Source organism: Chaetura pelagica, unplaced genomic scaffold, assembly GCF_000747805.2.
Source record: "Chaetura pelagica isolate M959 unplaced genomic scaffold, ChaPel_1.0 scaffold69, whole genome shotgun sequence".
Classification (NCBI taxonomy): domain Eukaryota; kingdom Metazoa; phylum Chordata; class Aves; order Apodiformes; family Apodidae; genus Chaetura; species Chaetura pelagica.
Window position 1 is genome coordinate 12,843,603 of NW_009970724.1, and position 15,940 is coordinate 12,859,542.

Genomic DNA, 15,940 nt, shown 5'->3' on the forward strand with positions numbered 1-15,940 from the left:
TTTGGTAACCTATGTGAGGTTGGTATAAGTAAAACACGTTTGGAGGCTATTTGAAAAATGCTGCAGATATCTAAGGCTTTTAAAGTGCTCTGATAAGAAAGCTTTAATGTAATACATCAGTGTTCGATATGTCAGAGCTCAAATATTCTCTCAGAAGAAGTCTTAATGCATATGCATTATTAATGCACAATTTGAGGGAACATATCTTCTTGAGCTGAGTCTGACCAATGTCATTAGTCAAAGAGCAGAAACCAAATTTGGCAATAAGTATGGTAACAGGTAAGAGGACACTTTTCACATACCTTTTTTTTTTCCCTTTAAAATTTAGAAAGCCAGTTGAGTTCTACTAATGATTGCTATAGCTTACCTAATCTAAAAATGTTGTGCTCACTTCTATTAGGTTTGAGAGTGAATGAATCTCAGAGTTATCTCCTTAGGATCACATGATGCACTCTGTGTCCCTTGAGTTACAAGGTGTGAATTTTTGTCTAATGGAAATGGTAATTATTCAAAAACATATCAGACTCTACTTCAGCTGCTGCACAAACTCTGTAGTGACCTAAAATTTAAATGCAGTATAATTTAAAAAAAACACTAATTTTTTAAGGGTTGAACAGCTTTCATGTCTGAAATCTCTTTCATTTGGAAATGAAAAAATTTATTAGCTCCACACAACTAATGCATACCCTAATCACTATAATAATCTTGTGCTTCCCACCTATTTTTCAGGCATTACTAATTTCAGTAAAAACGTCAACATAGAAACTAAAATTATAGTACTTCTGAAGGTGAAACTTTAACTAAGTACTTCTTAAAAAAGGCCTATTCCTCTGCCTGCAAGATATTTTCAGGCACTTCTCAGCTTGTGAAAGAGAGATGTTGAATAAAGCCTAATTAAAAGGCATGTTACAACACTGTTGCATGAAACGTATTGGCTCTGTGCATCTTGAAACCCAGCAGTAATAAACTCAAGTTGACCAGGCCCTAAGCTCTGCAGTAGACAATCTCCACATACCCCTTCCAACCTAAATTCTTCTTTGATTACATTTTAAATAGTATTTCAGTGTAAAACATACTGAGGCCAAGTTTAGTGATGGCCATTTTTAGAGTGGATTACAAAGCACAACTGAGAAACCAAAGAAAGAATTAAATTAGCAAACGACACCACAATGACAAAAGCAATTCAGCACAAACCAGCGTAAGATATCACATGCCACAGTACACAAATGGTTTCCGACATTTAGCAGTTGCCACATAATAAGAAATTAAGCCTTATTGTCAGCTACAATAGAGAAGGACAACTTCAGCTTTCAAAGTAGATTTTTCTTTTAATAAAGAATACCTAGCATAAATTCATTGACACACGTATTAGTGAACTATTTTTAAAATAAGAAAAGCATCTGTAGGATAACTTTCTATGCAAGAAAAAATACCAATCAGTACCCCTACCTTTTAGCATAAGCTGAATAAAAGTATCAAGTATTTTATGTAATTTATGGGTATATGATGAGATATCCCACATTGGCTCTGATTCCTTTGCTTGTTTTTAATACAGGAGAAAAGAGGTTAGACAGGATATGATCCTAGAAATATCAAACAAAACTGTCTCTCACACTCGCAATCAGTTTTTGAGGATTTTTATGACAGACAGCTAATACAGTGATGTCTAGTGATAGGACATGGGGCAATGGGTGCAAACTGGAGCATAGGAGGTTCCACGTAAACATCAGAAAAAAACCTTTTCTGTGAGAGTGACAGAGCACTGGAACAGGCTGCCCAGACAGGTTGTGGAGTCTCCTTCTCTGGAGACATTCAAAACCCGCCTGGACACGTTCCTGTGTGATGTACTCTAGGTGATCCTGCGCTGGCAGAGGAGTTGGCCTTTCAAGGTCCCTTTCAAACCCTAAGTTTCTGCGATTCTGTGTAAACCATGCTCTTTATCACACTGCTGACAAATTTTCACTTAATACAGGATGCCTCTAATTCAGGTGAGTATCATGGTGCAGTAATTTGGCTGTACATTTCTATTAATATTATCTTGGATATGGAATAACTTCACATTTAAACCAATGTTAATTTACATGCTAGATTATATTTAAACATTCCACATCTAGTAAAGTCTTTGCACTAGTAACTTAAAAAATTTTGTATATTCAAATTTGTATGCTTGTATATTAAAAATTTTCTATTATGTATAGCATACACAGCTATAGGCTCACCCATTACCATGAAGAGAGTTCCAAGAACAAAATAGCAACTGCTCAAATGAACAGCTATCGCTGCTAAGCAGCACACCTCTTCTGAGGCAGTAAGGGGTTACACTCCCCCTGTACATGCAAAGCTTCCATTCACATCAGTGTGGTAAGAGGCACACCAATGCAATGTTAACTGTGCTGCTCCAGTGTCCTACTTCATTTAATTGTCATCTAGAAAATCCAGTACTGGTAAATAATTGGCAATTGTGAAGGTTGTACACAAACTTTAAACTTAAAAGGAGGAGAGGAAGGTGACTCAACTTCAACTGTAAAGATTACTATGAATAGCATAACATTCAGTGCAGCCATGCTGCAGAGTCATTGCTGCTGAGGGTGTAGCTAATGAACAGGTTTCATCAATAACTCTCCTGAAATTATTAGGAAAAATAAAAATTGAGGTGTTTTATTGTATTACATATTTTCTAAATAAAGCAATAGTTTCAGAAAAACAGCAAATACATACTGTAGCAAAACGGACTGCCGTACGTACACTAATTTACTCAGTTTCTTATGACCAGTAAACACAAGATTCCCAGTCTCCCTCACAATAAAACAGCTTGCCATATGCCACAGTAACAACAGAGCTTGCCAAGAGGCAGAATATTTTCACAAGTTTGTGAAACTAGCTTTCTAACAGAAACTTACTGGTCTGGAAAGTAACACTTGGGAAATCGGACTGGGATTTCTTCCTTACTTGAAGGATTTTTTTCCATATATCAAGTTTGTCTAATGTATTCCTGCCCTCCAAACCTAAACCAAGTATAGCCAGTGAAGTAGTGTTTTCCTCTATTTCATACTTTATCAGTAACAAGCTTCCCATATGTGGAAACAAATTCCCATCTCAATGACACTAGCCACTCAACAGTAAGCATCTGTTAAGCAATAAAAATATAGCCCCTGTTGCTCACACACTGGTATAAACATCTAGTCTCCTAAAAAATAAAAATTTACAGCCTAGATAACATTTATGCCGGTAAAACTCTTCCAGTGGCAACAAGGTTAATTCTTACTTTAAAAATAATGAGAGATCCTATTTTTTTTCTCTTGTTATGTTCTTACATGAACACTTACATAGACCTGACTTCAGAGAAAATGCCATTGTGAAGGCAACAAAACTGCCTTGAAACTTCTGTCTGGAACTCAATATACAACATCATTTCTGATTAAAAGAATATAATTCACCCCTTTAACTGTGCTGGTTTGTGTTTTGAGATAGCTTGGTGGGGGAAATATGCTATGAAGCCAAACTCACATAATGGAGTTTGAGGAAAGGTATAAAAACTTCAGAAAGCATAAAAGCTCCCCCTTGTTTTCAATCCTAGTAGTTGGAAATATAAGGGAGCAAATGCATTACCCAATGTAAATGTCACTATTTTTTTTTACACCATAAAGCAAGCAGCACCTTGTCATCTGATTCCCTTGCTCACTTTTTAAATTTAATCAAAATACCTGTGTTGTCAATAATCATGCTTGTCTTTCTCACAAGAATGAGAAATGGAAATAAAGCTCGTGCTGCATAACAATGTAGTCTGCACTGCTGCATCTGAACAACCTTTCAAGAACTCTGAAGCAACCTTCTCTTTTATTTGAAAACATTCAAAAGAAATCAGTCATTTGAGACTAAGTTTAATAAGCCAAGCAACTTGATTCAAATGGTAAACAATAAATTACTTAAAAGACATTAGGAAAGGTGCCAGGATTCCCTCTCAAATCTTCAGCATTTATTCTCAAAAATATATTTCAATTAATCAAAATTAAAATGGGAGGGGGACAAAATGTCACTATTATGTTAGATATTTATTGCTATAATAATTCATATTTCCCCAATTGTTTAAGACAGTATTACTAAAACAGTCTTTGTAGCAAAGGTGAGAAGTAATACATAGCTAGAGTGCCCTCTTTCTTTTCCAAGAGGAGTTTCAGAGAAATACTCTGTTAATTAAGATGTCAGTCACTTGCTTAGAAAGTCAAATAGATAACTAGGTGTATTGAAAAAAACCTAAACATGAAAGCAGTTCAGCATAGTTTAAGTAATATTCTTACACTAGTGATCAACAGGATTCTACCTTAATAGAAGTATACTTACAGAGCCATCTGAAATTGTTCAAGCCATTTTTTCTTCAAGTCTTTAGTTTTGCAATAAACTTCTAAACCATTTTGACCTTGGATATGAATGAGGTAGAAGCCATAAGACCACTGCATAAAAAGATTGGTAATATGAAGCTCATGAGTTATAAAGAAAAATAAGAAAGAAAAAAATGAAGATGTATTTATGTGTTCCTTAATACCCTGACTTGGGGAACAGCAAACACATGTTATTGTGTTTACTTAGGAATGACTTGATCATACATCATAATTCCATCAAAATAAACAAAGTTGAAATCCCTAAATACTTCAGTTTACATTTTAAATAGAAAACTTTGTAAATAAGTTGTATATACATTCTGAACCCCTGCAAAATGTTTCAAATTGCTGCTAGAAATATATATTTCATAAGAATTAGTTAAAAATATTTACCTTCCTATTTTCTTTATCAGTAGTGGGGTTATTTGTAATTTTGTATTTCTGAAGATCTATTATTTCCTTCATTTCATAATTATCACCTCTTCGTTTGCAAACAATTACAGCTAAATCAAACAAGAAGATATGCCTAAGAAAAGACAATTAAAGATGGTTAAAAACACTCCAGAAAGCCAACACTGAGTCTTACTTTATTTACATACTTCTGTCCCTGGCACTTAAAATTTTGAAGGTGAACAACTAAACTACTGAATAACAAAACAAAAAACAGAGAAAGTACTTTTGCTAGTGACTTGCTACTTGCAAGGGACCTAGGTGATCTTGGCTGATAACGTAAGAGCTAACTTGCCATGAATCACTTTGCAAATTCACTGCGTAAAGAGTGGATAGGCTCTGTGATTGCACAGTAACATCAAAAGTGCTCTCAGGAATCACTGAGCTGACCTCAAATCTAAAAAGAGTTACTTAACAGGCTTTTTCATAGCAAACACCAGAAATCATGCCATCACCTGTCTTGCCTTGCACGTTTGTCTAATGTAGTTATCCTTATTTCCCCATCACCTTGAGGTCTTCCATACTGTAACAGGGAATGATTCTGAAACATAAGTAATATGTATGATTCAATATAGCAAGTGTCAAGATGACAACACATTCAAATGTTAGACCACCCACTCCTTTTACCCTAGAAAAGGACTTTTCTGGCCTGAAAACAACATATTTTTCTCAATATTATTTAAAGGAAATACAATAAAGAATGAGTCCATTCCATTTTTGTCTTCAAATGGGAATTTTTTTCCCATTACTAAAACACCTGCTCACTGTACAAATACAAACCTTTAACTATGAAAATATATTTAACTACAGACCCTCAAAATAGCAGACATTTTTGTACTTAAATATTTATGTCATTCTAGACCAAGCAAAGCATATTTAAAAGTCACCAAGTACTATAATATCCTATGAATTATGGGAAAAAAATATATCAACATATCTGATAAAGTGTTATTTAAAATCTGTATAAATGAGAAATACCACATACCAGATTCTCTATTGATAGCTGAAACTGTCTAATTTCACGGAGTGTTTCATTATCTCTCTTTACTTCATTGACATATTGAGCCAAGTCCTAGAGCATCAACAGAAAAAGGGAGGAAAAAAAAAAATTTCAACAAAAAACTTTTCCATAACAGACCAGTTTCATACATTATTTTTGGCAAATTTATTTCTAATTTTGTCTTTGATTTATCTGCATATTTAGGTTTGGGGTTGTTTTAAATAAAATTACCTCTAATATTAGAGAATTACCAATAGGTCTGCCCAAATAAAAAAGGATAAAAGCCTCTCTATATCTTTAATCGTATTTACAACTTTCTTCAGATCTATTAAAATACAAATTTACTAGCAAGAAAGAGGGAAACACTCAATTCATTATAAAGGGGCTGATTTTTTCTGAATTTTGTTTATGTCTTATTTTCAAGACTACAGATGGAAACATAATTTATGCAGCATGCTTATGGTCCAAAAAAAGCAGTCAACAACATCCAAGATGTGAAAATAAGACAGAATGTAAGTAGAGCATATAGTAGAAAAAGTCAGTAACGCAGCTCGAAGCAGCATGCAAGGTGTCAACATATCGTAAGTCTGGGTTCTTACTAAAAAAAGAAGCGGCCACTGCCCCAGTAGTAGGTTTGTGCTCTTGTTGTTGCACAGCTGAGAGAAGCCATTACCAAGCAGATTTTTAAAGGGACTTCTACTGGGATATACTACCTGGCATCACAGGTTGAGATCATTATTTTCCCCTTTACCCAAAAATACACTGTACACATTTCACTGAAGCCTTTAAAATGCTCTGAACACACTTGTGCAATAGTCAGTATTTACTGGGGCTTCTGTTTATGCCTAGAAAGGAGGAGTAAGCAGGAGTGATGGCTGGTAAGGTCAGGGATGCTGAGAGCAGCAGTTGGGAAAGGCATTCTGCTCTTCACAACTTGCTTTTAAAGTATGCCTTCAATACGATCACAAATTTGGGGTGCAAGAAAAAGACACGTCTTCCTAAAACATTTTTACTCAGAATCTAAAAATAGCTGCAATCATTATGCTAGTTTCCTAAATGAATCAGTACAGAATACATTCACATCAGCCTTAAAAGAGGTGGCATAGAAATCAAATTACCTCTTTTCTTGCTGGTAAAGGAAATCTGACAGCATAATCCTTCCAAATATGTTATTTTTAGGAGGGCAGTACCAGCTTGCTGGCTCTTTTTCCAAAGATATTTTATTTTTAAGCATAAACACCAGGGTTTTTAGAAGTAACACACTGATGCTGCACTGTTACTTCTACTACATAGGCAGGGACTATTGTAAGAGGATACAATAAAGTGGGAGGGAAACAATGCTACAACTTTAAGATGCTCATACCTGTGGGTTTTTTGTGGGGTGGAAGGGTGAGTTTGTTTTTTTGATTGGCTGGTTACATCCTGCCAGCCAGCACATCACTGACACAGCCAGTCTGGCAAGAGATTTCTTAATCGGTCGTTTATTTTCAGTTCAACAGCCACCAAAACCAAGGAAACAAAGCAGCAAACAGGAAAGAAAAAGAGGAGCATAGGGGAATAAAACCTAGGGTGCATGGCATGCCATTATTGGAAGCAAAACCGTGCCATCCCATTTCAGGCATCTCTCTGTGCGAGATTACCATGGTGGCTCTCTCTGCATTCACTGCACAAAACCAGATCACAGGAAAGAGAAGCCAGAAATCTCATTTGTCACCTGGTCTGTATTCCAGGCATTCAAGGCAAACATCCACATGAGAGAGCTGTGTGACCCAAAACTAGCTCATTCTGACTTCACTGTCTTCTGGGGACCATTCAGATTACAACAGGAGATATGACCTACACAGTGTCGGTTCTTTTCCCCTTTCCCCACAGAGGATAGAAAAATTTCACAGTTCCAGCACATGAATGTCACAATTCATGCTGTGATGCCAACTGAAGCAGAACTGTGCTTCATTGCTGAAGCTATGCAAAGGAATACATAATCTATTAGCTCATATATAAGGCAGTACAGCTATTCTATAAAGCATTTGTTTCTACCACTTGCGAGTGTACAGTGACAGATACTCTACCTTCAGAAAGACACTACTGCTTTCAAAGTTAAAGTCCCACAGATAATTTTAAGATAGCACCAAAAAAGTCTTACAAAGAAAGATATCTTTCTTCATCTCATTGGGAAACTACTGAACTTGATTAGAATTGACCAACAGTGGTAGAAATATTCCTAGATTTTCAAAGTGAGACCAGCATTATTGAAACACCTGTTTTTAATCTCATTACATGACAGCAAAATAATGTAGAAGTAAACTGAAATAAGAACTTCCATCTCATAAATTCTCCACTTCAGAAAACTACTGAACTCGCTTCCCAGAATTGAGCAAACCCTCAACTCTATACTTGCCCTGACATACTCACAAAGCCCACAATGACTTGTGAAAACATGTTTGATCTGCTGTGAGGAACATTATCTCCTCTATGAAGTACAGTTCTGAGCTATCACTTTAACTGCCAGCACAGACGTTAATACTTCACTACCATGGGTACTCACCTTCATCGCATCAAGTGCCAGTTTTAGATTTGCCTTCTCCATGGGATCAGTAGTGTGCTTTACCAGCTCCTGTAGACAGAGCAGTTAAAACCTTTCACCCACTGGCTTCTCAGTTTATGAATTGAACTGGTCACTCATCCCCACCCCAAAAAAAAACCAAAACAGACCCCAATAATTCACTTTTTCATCCCCATGGTGAGCAGCCTATAACTGAGTGGGGACTACTGCAGAAAGTTGATTGGCAAGTGTTTAAGATTGATCGCTGTGTAGCCTAAACAGACTTCGGCTGGTAATGAATCAGAAGCTCATTTGGTCTGTCAAGCACTTCAAACTTGCCAGTCAGATCACTGCTGTATGTGCATGCTGAAAGCACAGGTAAACACTTGAGTTCATTTGCACATGACTAAACAGTTCATCATCCCACTCCAAAGCGGGCACTTGTCTGCAGAGTGGGATGTATGCTGGCAATAAAATCTCAGTTAAACTGTACAGCTACTTAAAAGAAGGCACAGTCTCATTACACCCAAGATTAAGCTGACTCAGAAGACAAATTTCTATCAAATTAAATGTAAACATTTAAATAACTTTTTTAGCTACTCTCAAATGGAAAAATAAAGGGGCTCTTTTTGTTTTTTAAGAAATGAAAAAGTAAACTCATGGGTTTAAAAGAGTAAACTGTTTTTTGTAATTTAAGAAGATTATACATTTCAGTTAACATAACTTGGTAAAATCTGGGAAACTTAAGGAATAAGTACTTATAGTTCACATTACAATTCTAATAACTTACCAGAATTTTTCTTTTGAAGTCCACAAGGATTTCTTTCTTGTATGATGTACACTAGTGTCACACATTAGAGCATAGGGACATATTGTGCATCATCTTTCCATACATACAAGCCAATTATAAAATCATGGCCCAGATCTCAATTTGTTTTTAAAAAGCAGTTGTGCCATTCATTTTGTTTTTTCCAATTTTTCATTTATTAAAATATTGATGACTCATTTAGGGAAAAATTTTGAAAAATTTCGCATTACAGAATGTATCTTGCTCTGCAGTGTCAAAATTATGCTTCGCATACAAGTAGTAGATGGTTTTAAAATGACATTTTAGAAGCATCAGCAAGGCTGACAGTCTAATATAGTAATACATTTCTTTGCAGCTAAAATAATGAGGCTCCTAGCACAGCTATCAAATTAAATTTATAAGACTCTCCACTCTTATTACAGGACTAACTGCAAAAGATAACGCTTTGTGGGTTCTAAGAAGCATTTCAAAATAAATATAGTTTTACTGTAATTTAAGACAGCAAAGAAGCATCTTAAAAGTATGCTGCAAGTATGGTTGAGCTTCCTCTTTTGGGGGGTAATGGTTCACATTTCAAAGTACTAACCATTTCAAACATATCAAGAATTAAAGGTTCAGATACTGAGGAAAGAGTAGTGTTTTATTCTTTTTCTCCAGATATGCTTCAGCTGTGAGGAATGATCTCTGTAAGAAAACCTTGACTGGATTTTTTTTCATATCAAATCAATCTCAAATGTATGGAAGTGTCAGTCACCTCCCTTGGATAAAGACCTTTAGCTCTCATTCTTAGAACCCACTGATGATAAGCATTCACAATTTTGCTCTCAGCCCTCTTGAATTTCAAAAACAAAATACCTGGAGCAGCAGGTGGTATTTTAGCACTCTCTGCATTGGAACCACTAAAAGATCCCGTAATGTAAATTTCCCATTATTGGCCCTTTTGGAACATTCCTAGTTCAAAGCAGAAGAAAGAGAAAGACAAGAGAATTAGAAAACAAAACATTCAAGTGATATATACAGAAAATGAGTGATATATTGGTGAAGCAATTATATTAACCTTGAGATAAAGAATATCAACAAAATGAAGGAAAAGAGTTTATATGGAAATAATAACTAAGTAAAAAAGCTGGGTCTAGACACACACCAGATTGGAGGTGAAAAAGGTGACCCTCTCCAGGGCATGTCCAATAGGAACCTCACATGAAGGCAAGGACAAAGGCATTCACTGCATATGCACCAAGCAGGGACACTCTAACCCTTAGGGCTGACCAGCTAGGGAGCAGCACTGCTGGAAAGGAAACAGGGGTCATGGTAGACACCAAGTCCTGTGAGGCTGTGGGACCACAGCTTTCTCAGCCTAGAGATCCCTCCCTGCCTGAGTGATTCTGCAGTTGTGTGTTCTCAGCTGAAAGGTCACAATAAACAGAAAAGTATCGCTGATGATCTCTTCCCAAAAAAAGCCCTAAAACTCCATTCACTTCAGTGATAGGACAAAACATGTGGGTATTTTTAATACATATATTTGTATATACATGTAAATAAAATATTGATACCTCCAACTTCAATTTAACATCTTCTTTTGTCTTAGAGATGTTGTCTAAGCATGATATTGCTATCTCCACTTGGCTGCAGTACTGTCCATAAATAACCAATCTAAAAACAAGAGATAAAGAATAAAAGGAACATATGCTTATTTAAGAACAATCCTTGATAGTTTTTCACCAATACATTGATAACAATCCTCCTTTCAAAAGGAGCAGTACCTAAATAAGCCAGGATAGGATTTAGTCCCAGACTTCAATGGATACTATGAACACAAGGAAGAATATGAAAGAAAATACAGTTTTGAGCTACTTTCAAAATGCTATAAAATCATTGGTATTTCCTTTAATATTCACATGTATATATTCCAATAAATAAAGGACCCATTAAAAAGCAGCATAGCTGCTGTTTAATGGAACAACAGTACGTAGTATTTACAATACTGTAGATTACCAAGGTTGTAATGAATATATTCTATAAAACATGCTTAACAAGATAAATTTCAGCTATCATTTGAAGAACTTGTAGGTTATCTAAGGGTTTATATCCAACAGTTTCTACCAGGTTATATTCTGTGAGCTCTCAGATCAAAAATAATAACATACAAAAATTCAAGAAAATTTCAGTAGTTGTCAAGGGCAGCAGTGCTTCTTGAAGGAGCCTGGTTTTATGACAGAAGTATCTCCTATTTAGAGCACTTCTTTCTGCTAGTTCCATTGCCAAGAGTGCTGTTTCCTTTCACCTTTCCATTTATATCTTGAGGTGATTCCTTCTGTATGCCTCAAATTCCACTTTTTGGAGTTCTCATGAGCTTTCAATTGAGATGTAAATTTCTTCTTCTCTTGCCTAACCTTTACATGTATTTTTTTTTTTTTTAAAGGTTACTAATTTAACACTTAACACTTCTGATTACTTTCAGTCACTACACGGGTAAGATACTGAGTCTACCTCCATCTGTTTCCTTTTTGTATAATATAATGTTGAAGTTTCTTCTCAGTGTCCTTTGCTCTCCTTGTAGCACACAACTCAGAATTCCTTTAGAAAGATAAGCATCTTCCAGAACAACTTCTTGTCCTCTAGTTGCCTCCTTACAGCAGCAGAAAGTCTAGCAGCCTGGGAAATAACTGTGTCCTGCTCCAACATAAAAGCTGAGACAGAGATTCTCTGAAGGCAAGACTGTTTATGGGCAGCCTAGGACACTCTACCCCCTCAGAGAACAACTCTACTGTCTAACGTTTTCCAGATGCTGCTGCCCAGTTTCTCACAAGCCTTTTATTACTGCAGCGATCCTCCTTCCCCATCACCCTCAAGCAAACCCAATTAGCTCCCACAAGTCTTTCCCACTAGAGTTTCAGAAGGAATTAGTTTTTAATCAGAATGCAAGGTTTACTTCAAGGTAAACTTTACTTCTGCACTATAACCGCACTGTACAAGTGTTTTTCAGGTAAGTACAGGCATATAATTTCATTTATACGTTCCAACAGCTGTTCAGTGCTGGCAGAAAAAACAATCTGAAAAGGCAGGCAAAAAAAAATTGGCAATTAGCCTACAGGTCATGGCATGCTGCCACAGCCCTCCTGTTACTAGCTTGGCTGTTTTTCACAGTTTGAAGGTAGAGCATGTTTGCTTTACTGCCACACCTTTGCAGATAAAACCCTAGTCTCCTCTTTATCTTTTACACCTGCTTTCGTGTCTTTCAAGTTACAACCTTTTCTGTTTTCTTTAACCCTGAATAGCCTACATATATAATCTTGCTTTATTTTGCCCCTTCTTACCCTTTTATAACATTTTCTCTCTTAAACAATACCGGCACATGCTATAAGCAGGGTTATCTGCATGAAGAAAATGCTGTACAAAATAAGCTAATTATGTTTTGTTCAAAGTATAGATGTTACCTGTCTATGTAACAATATTGCCAAAACTGGGGGTAAGACAAGGGGGGCTCATATAGCCATAGGTTACAGTTGGACTTCCAAGCTCAAAACATCAAATAGTAGCTTACTAAGTACACTGACATGAAATTCAATCTTGTTTCAGATATACTAAAACAAAGACATGGGAAAATACCAAACTGAGCACAATTTATCACAATTAGTAAGACTGCATAAATCTTACCTTTCCTTGTAGTTAATAAAAATTTGATATAGGTTCTGATCATTTTTGTTAACAATGGAATCATTTATGTCCTGTGTCAAATTCCTGTGAATTTTCACTAAATCCTTAAAAAGAGGAGGGAGGGGGAAAGGTTTTTTAAAACAGAATGACCAAAAGCTTTGAATACAGAAATAATTTTATCATGTTAGATCCATTAATTTCAATAAATTGAAGAACACTTCATTTCTGATTAGAACCTAATTTCAAGGTTTGCCACGTGTTCTATGTAGTGCAACAAGAAAAACTAAACTCCTATTACCTATGAACTACCTATTAAAGACTAATATATTGTAGCTTGGAATGTGCACTGTTAATTCATCTTCATTTTATAATGATAATTTTAAAATTAAGCAAGTCAAGTAAATTCTTTAGTGAGAAGATAAAGTAATGATTCATGTCCCTGAGCTGCAAAAAAATTAGTTTTGTACATTGCATTGGATAATTAGTGATCTAGTCCAAAGTTAACTGTAATCGTAATGAGTTTCCAAATACAGCAGGCAACTAAGGGCTGAGAGAAAGGCAAGAGTATTGCAGAAAGATTTACTCCCTGAGTATAGTAACAACTCACCTTACTTGTTCACTGTTATGCAAAAATCTATAAGCAACTATAGGAGATGACATCAGTCCTCATACAGTAAGAAAAATGCCAGAGGGAGTTGAAATTAAGTCAAAACAGGTTAAAAAGCCCTGAAATCTGGTTAACTGATTTAAGTGGTGTCCAGACCACTGCAATGAAAAATAAGGGGCAGTTAAAAAAAAAATAATAAAAGCACCATTGAAGATGATTTAATGCTGTAATTTTTTTTGTTTAAAGCCATTAACACTGAGGAGGGCCACCAAGATGCCCAGAGGGCTAGAGCACCTTTTCCTACAGAGACAGGCTGAGACACTTGGGGTTGTTCAGCCTGGAGAAGTGAAGACTCTAGGAAGACTCTATAGTGGCCTTCCAGTACCTGAAGGGGCTACCAGAAAGATGAAGAGGGGCTTTTTAAAAGGGCACAAAGTGGTAGGACAAGAGGTAACTGTTTCAAACTGATAGCAGGGAGATATAGATTTGGTATTAAGAAGAAATTCTTTAGTGTGAGGGAGGTGAGACACTGAAAGAGGTTGCTCAGGGAAGCTGTGGATGCCTCCTCCCTGGCAGTGCTCAAGGCCAGGCTGGATGGGGCTCTGAGCGACCTGATCTAGTAGAAGGTGTCCCTGCCCACACAGGAGGGTTGGAACTAAGATGACCTTTCAAGGTCCCTTCCTATCCAAATCATTCTATGATCAACTCTATTCTATACTACAGAAATAATATGCAATTTTGAGTTGTGAACTACAGGAAAACATTTCATTTCAGGTTAATGAAAACAAAAGAGTACACAGAAGTTCAATCAACACATACAAGGTGAAGAAGCAAAATGTTCACTGTTATGCAAAAATCTATAAGCAACTATAGGAGATGACATCAGTCCTCATACAGTAAGAAAAATGCCAGAGGGAGTTGAAATTAAGTCAAAACAGGTTAAAAAGCCCTGAAATCTGGTTAACTGATTTAAGTGGTGTCCAGACCACTGCAATGAAAAATAAGGGGCAGTTAAAAAAAAAATAATAAAAGCACCATTGAAGATGATTTAATGCTGTAATTTTTTTTGTTTAAAGCCATTAACACTGAGGAGGGCCACCAAGATGCCCAGAGGGCTAGAGCACCTTTTCCTACAGAGACAGGCTGAGACACTTGGGGTTGTTCAGCCTGGAGAAGTGAAGACTCTAGGAAGACTCTATAGTGGCCTTCCAGTACCTGAAGGGGCTACCAGAAAGATGAAGAGGGGCTTTTTAAAAGGGCACAAAGTGGTAGGACAAGAGGTAACTGTTTCAAACTGATAGCAGGGAGATATAGATTTGGTATTAAGAAGAAATTCTTTAGTGTGAGGGAGGTGAGACACTGAAAGAGGTTGCTCAGGGAAGCTGTGGATGCCTCCTCCCTGGCAGTGCTCAAGGCCAGGCTGGATGGGGCTCTGAGCGACCTGATCTAGTAGAAGGTGTCCCTGCCCACACAGGAGGGTTGGAACTAAGATGACCTTTCAAGGTCCCTTCCTATCCAAATCATTCTATGATCAACTCTATTCTATACTACAGAAATAATATGCAATTTTGAGTTGTGAACTACAGGAAAACATTTCATTTCAGGTTAATGAAAACAAAAGAGTACACAGAAGTTCAATCAACACATACAAGGTGAAGAAGCAAAAACTTAAAATAGATCAAGTTCACTTGCTAGCAATTGTATGGTCATATCTTCAAAATCTTAAGTTGCAGCAGACCATAGAAACCATTTATTATAGAAATGCCTCCCAATTAACATATTACAGGAACACATTTTCTCAGGAGTGCACAGGGACTCACTCAATAAAGCAAAACCCCTGAAAAACAGCTTCACATTAAGGGCACAAAATGTCTTCTTAAGCTTCTATCTCCACTCAAGTTTTAAATTAAACCAATGTTAAAATCATTAGAAGTTAATGAAAGTTCAGATACTTCAGTATCTGTTACACATCATTCCATTGCTCTTTCTCTCTGTATATCCATATATACACCACCATTCAAATGCACAGCATAGTTGTCATACAAATGCATTTGTATGCACACATACATACACAAACCAATGTTAATACAAATGAATATATACACGTACATATGTATGCAAGACATACACATACACAGAAACACACACAAATATAGAGCCATACATAGATTTCATAGTTCTGTCCCATAAAATCTAAGTCTAAATGAAAGGCATTCTCTTTAAACTAGTAACTGGTTTGGTGTGGTCAGGTTTTTTTTCTTAAAAGTTTGTTTTGACATCAGCAGATTATTTTGTCCAGCAAGCAACTTTTAGTCTATATAAGGAATACAGCATCATCCTAAAGCACTGATCCTTCACCACAACCCTTTGACAGAGGCAAATCCATCCTGTTCTGATAACATCACACTGGCTCTCCTCATGGCAGTTTGCTGTAGAGCTGTCTGTAGCAGCTATTTTTATCTTAAATAAACATCCACTGCCCTCCAGCCTTCCTGCT

The 15,940-nt window shown here is 36.4% G+C and overlaps 1 protein-coding gene across 1 annotated transcript in view; it reads right to left on the reverse strand.

The window, feature by feature from the left end:
• The window catches only part of VAV3 (vav 3 guanine nucleotide exchange factor), a 194,038-nt gene that overhangs the window by 69,741 nt on the left and 108,357 nt on the right, over positions 1-15,940 (reverse strand). The window contains exons 13-20 of the mRNA XM_010006784.1: positions 12,837-12,940; positions 10,733-10,832; positions 10,035-10,130; positions 8,375-8,443; positions 5,815-5,901; positions 5,285-5,370; positions 4,773-4,905; positions 4,342-4,451 (exon numbers count right to left, since the gene is read on the reverse strand). Coding sequence (XP_010005086.1) covers positions 4,342-4,451; positions 4,773-4,905; positions 5,285-5,370; positions 5,815-5,901; positions 8,375-8,443; positions 10,035-10,130; positions 10,733-10,832; positions 12,837-12,940 — 785 coding nt within the window. The remainder of the gene's footprint in view (positions 1-4,341; positions 4,452-4,772; positions 4,906-5,284; positions 5,371-5,814; positions 5,902-8,374; positions 8,444-10,034; positions 10,131-10,732; positions 10,833-12,836; positions 12,941-15,940) is intronic.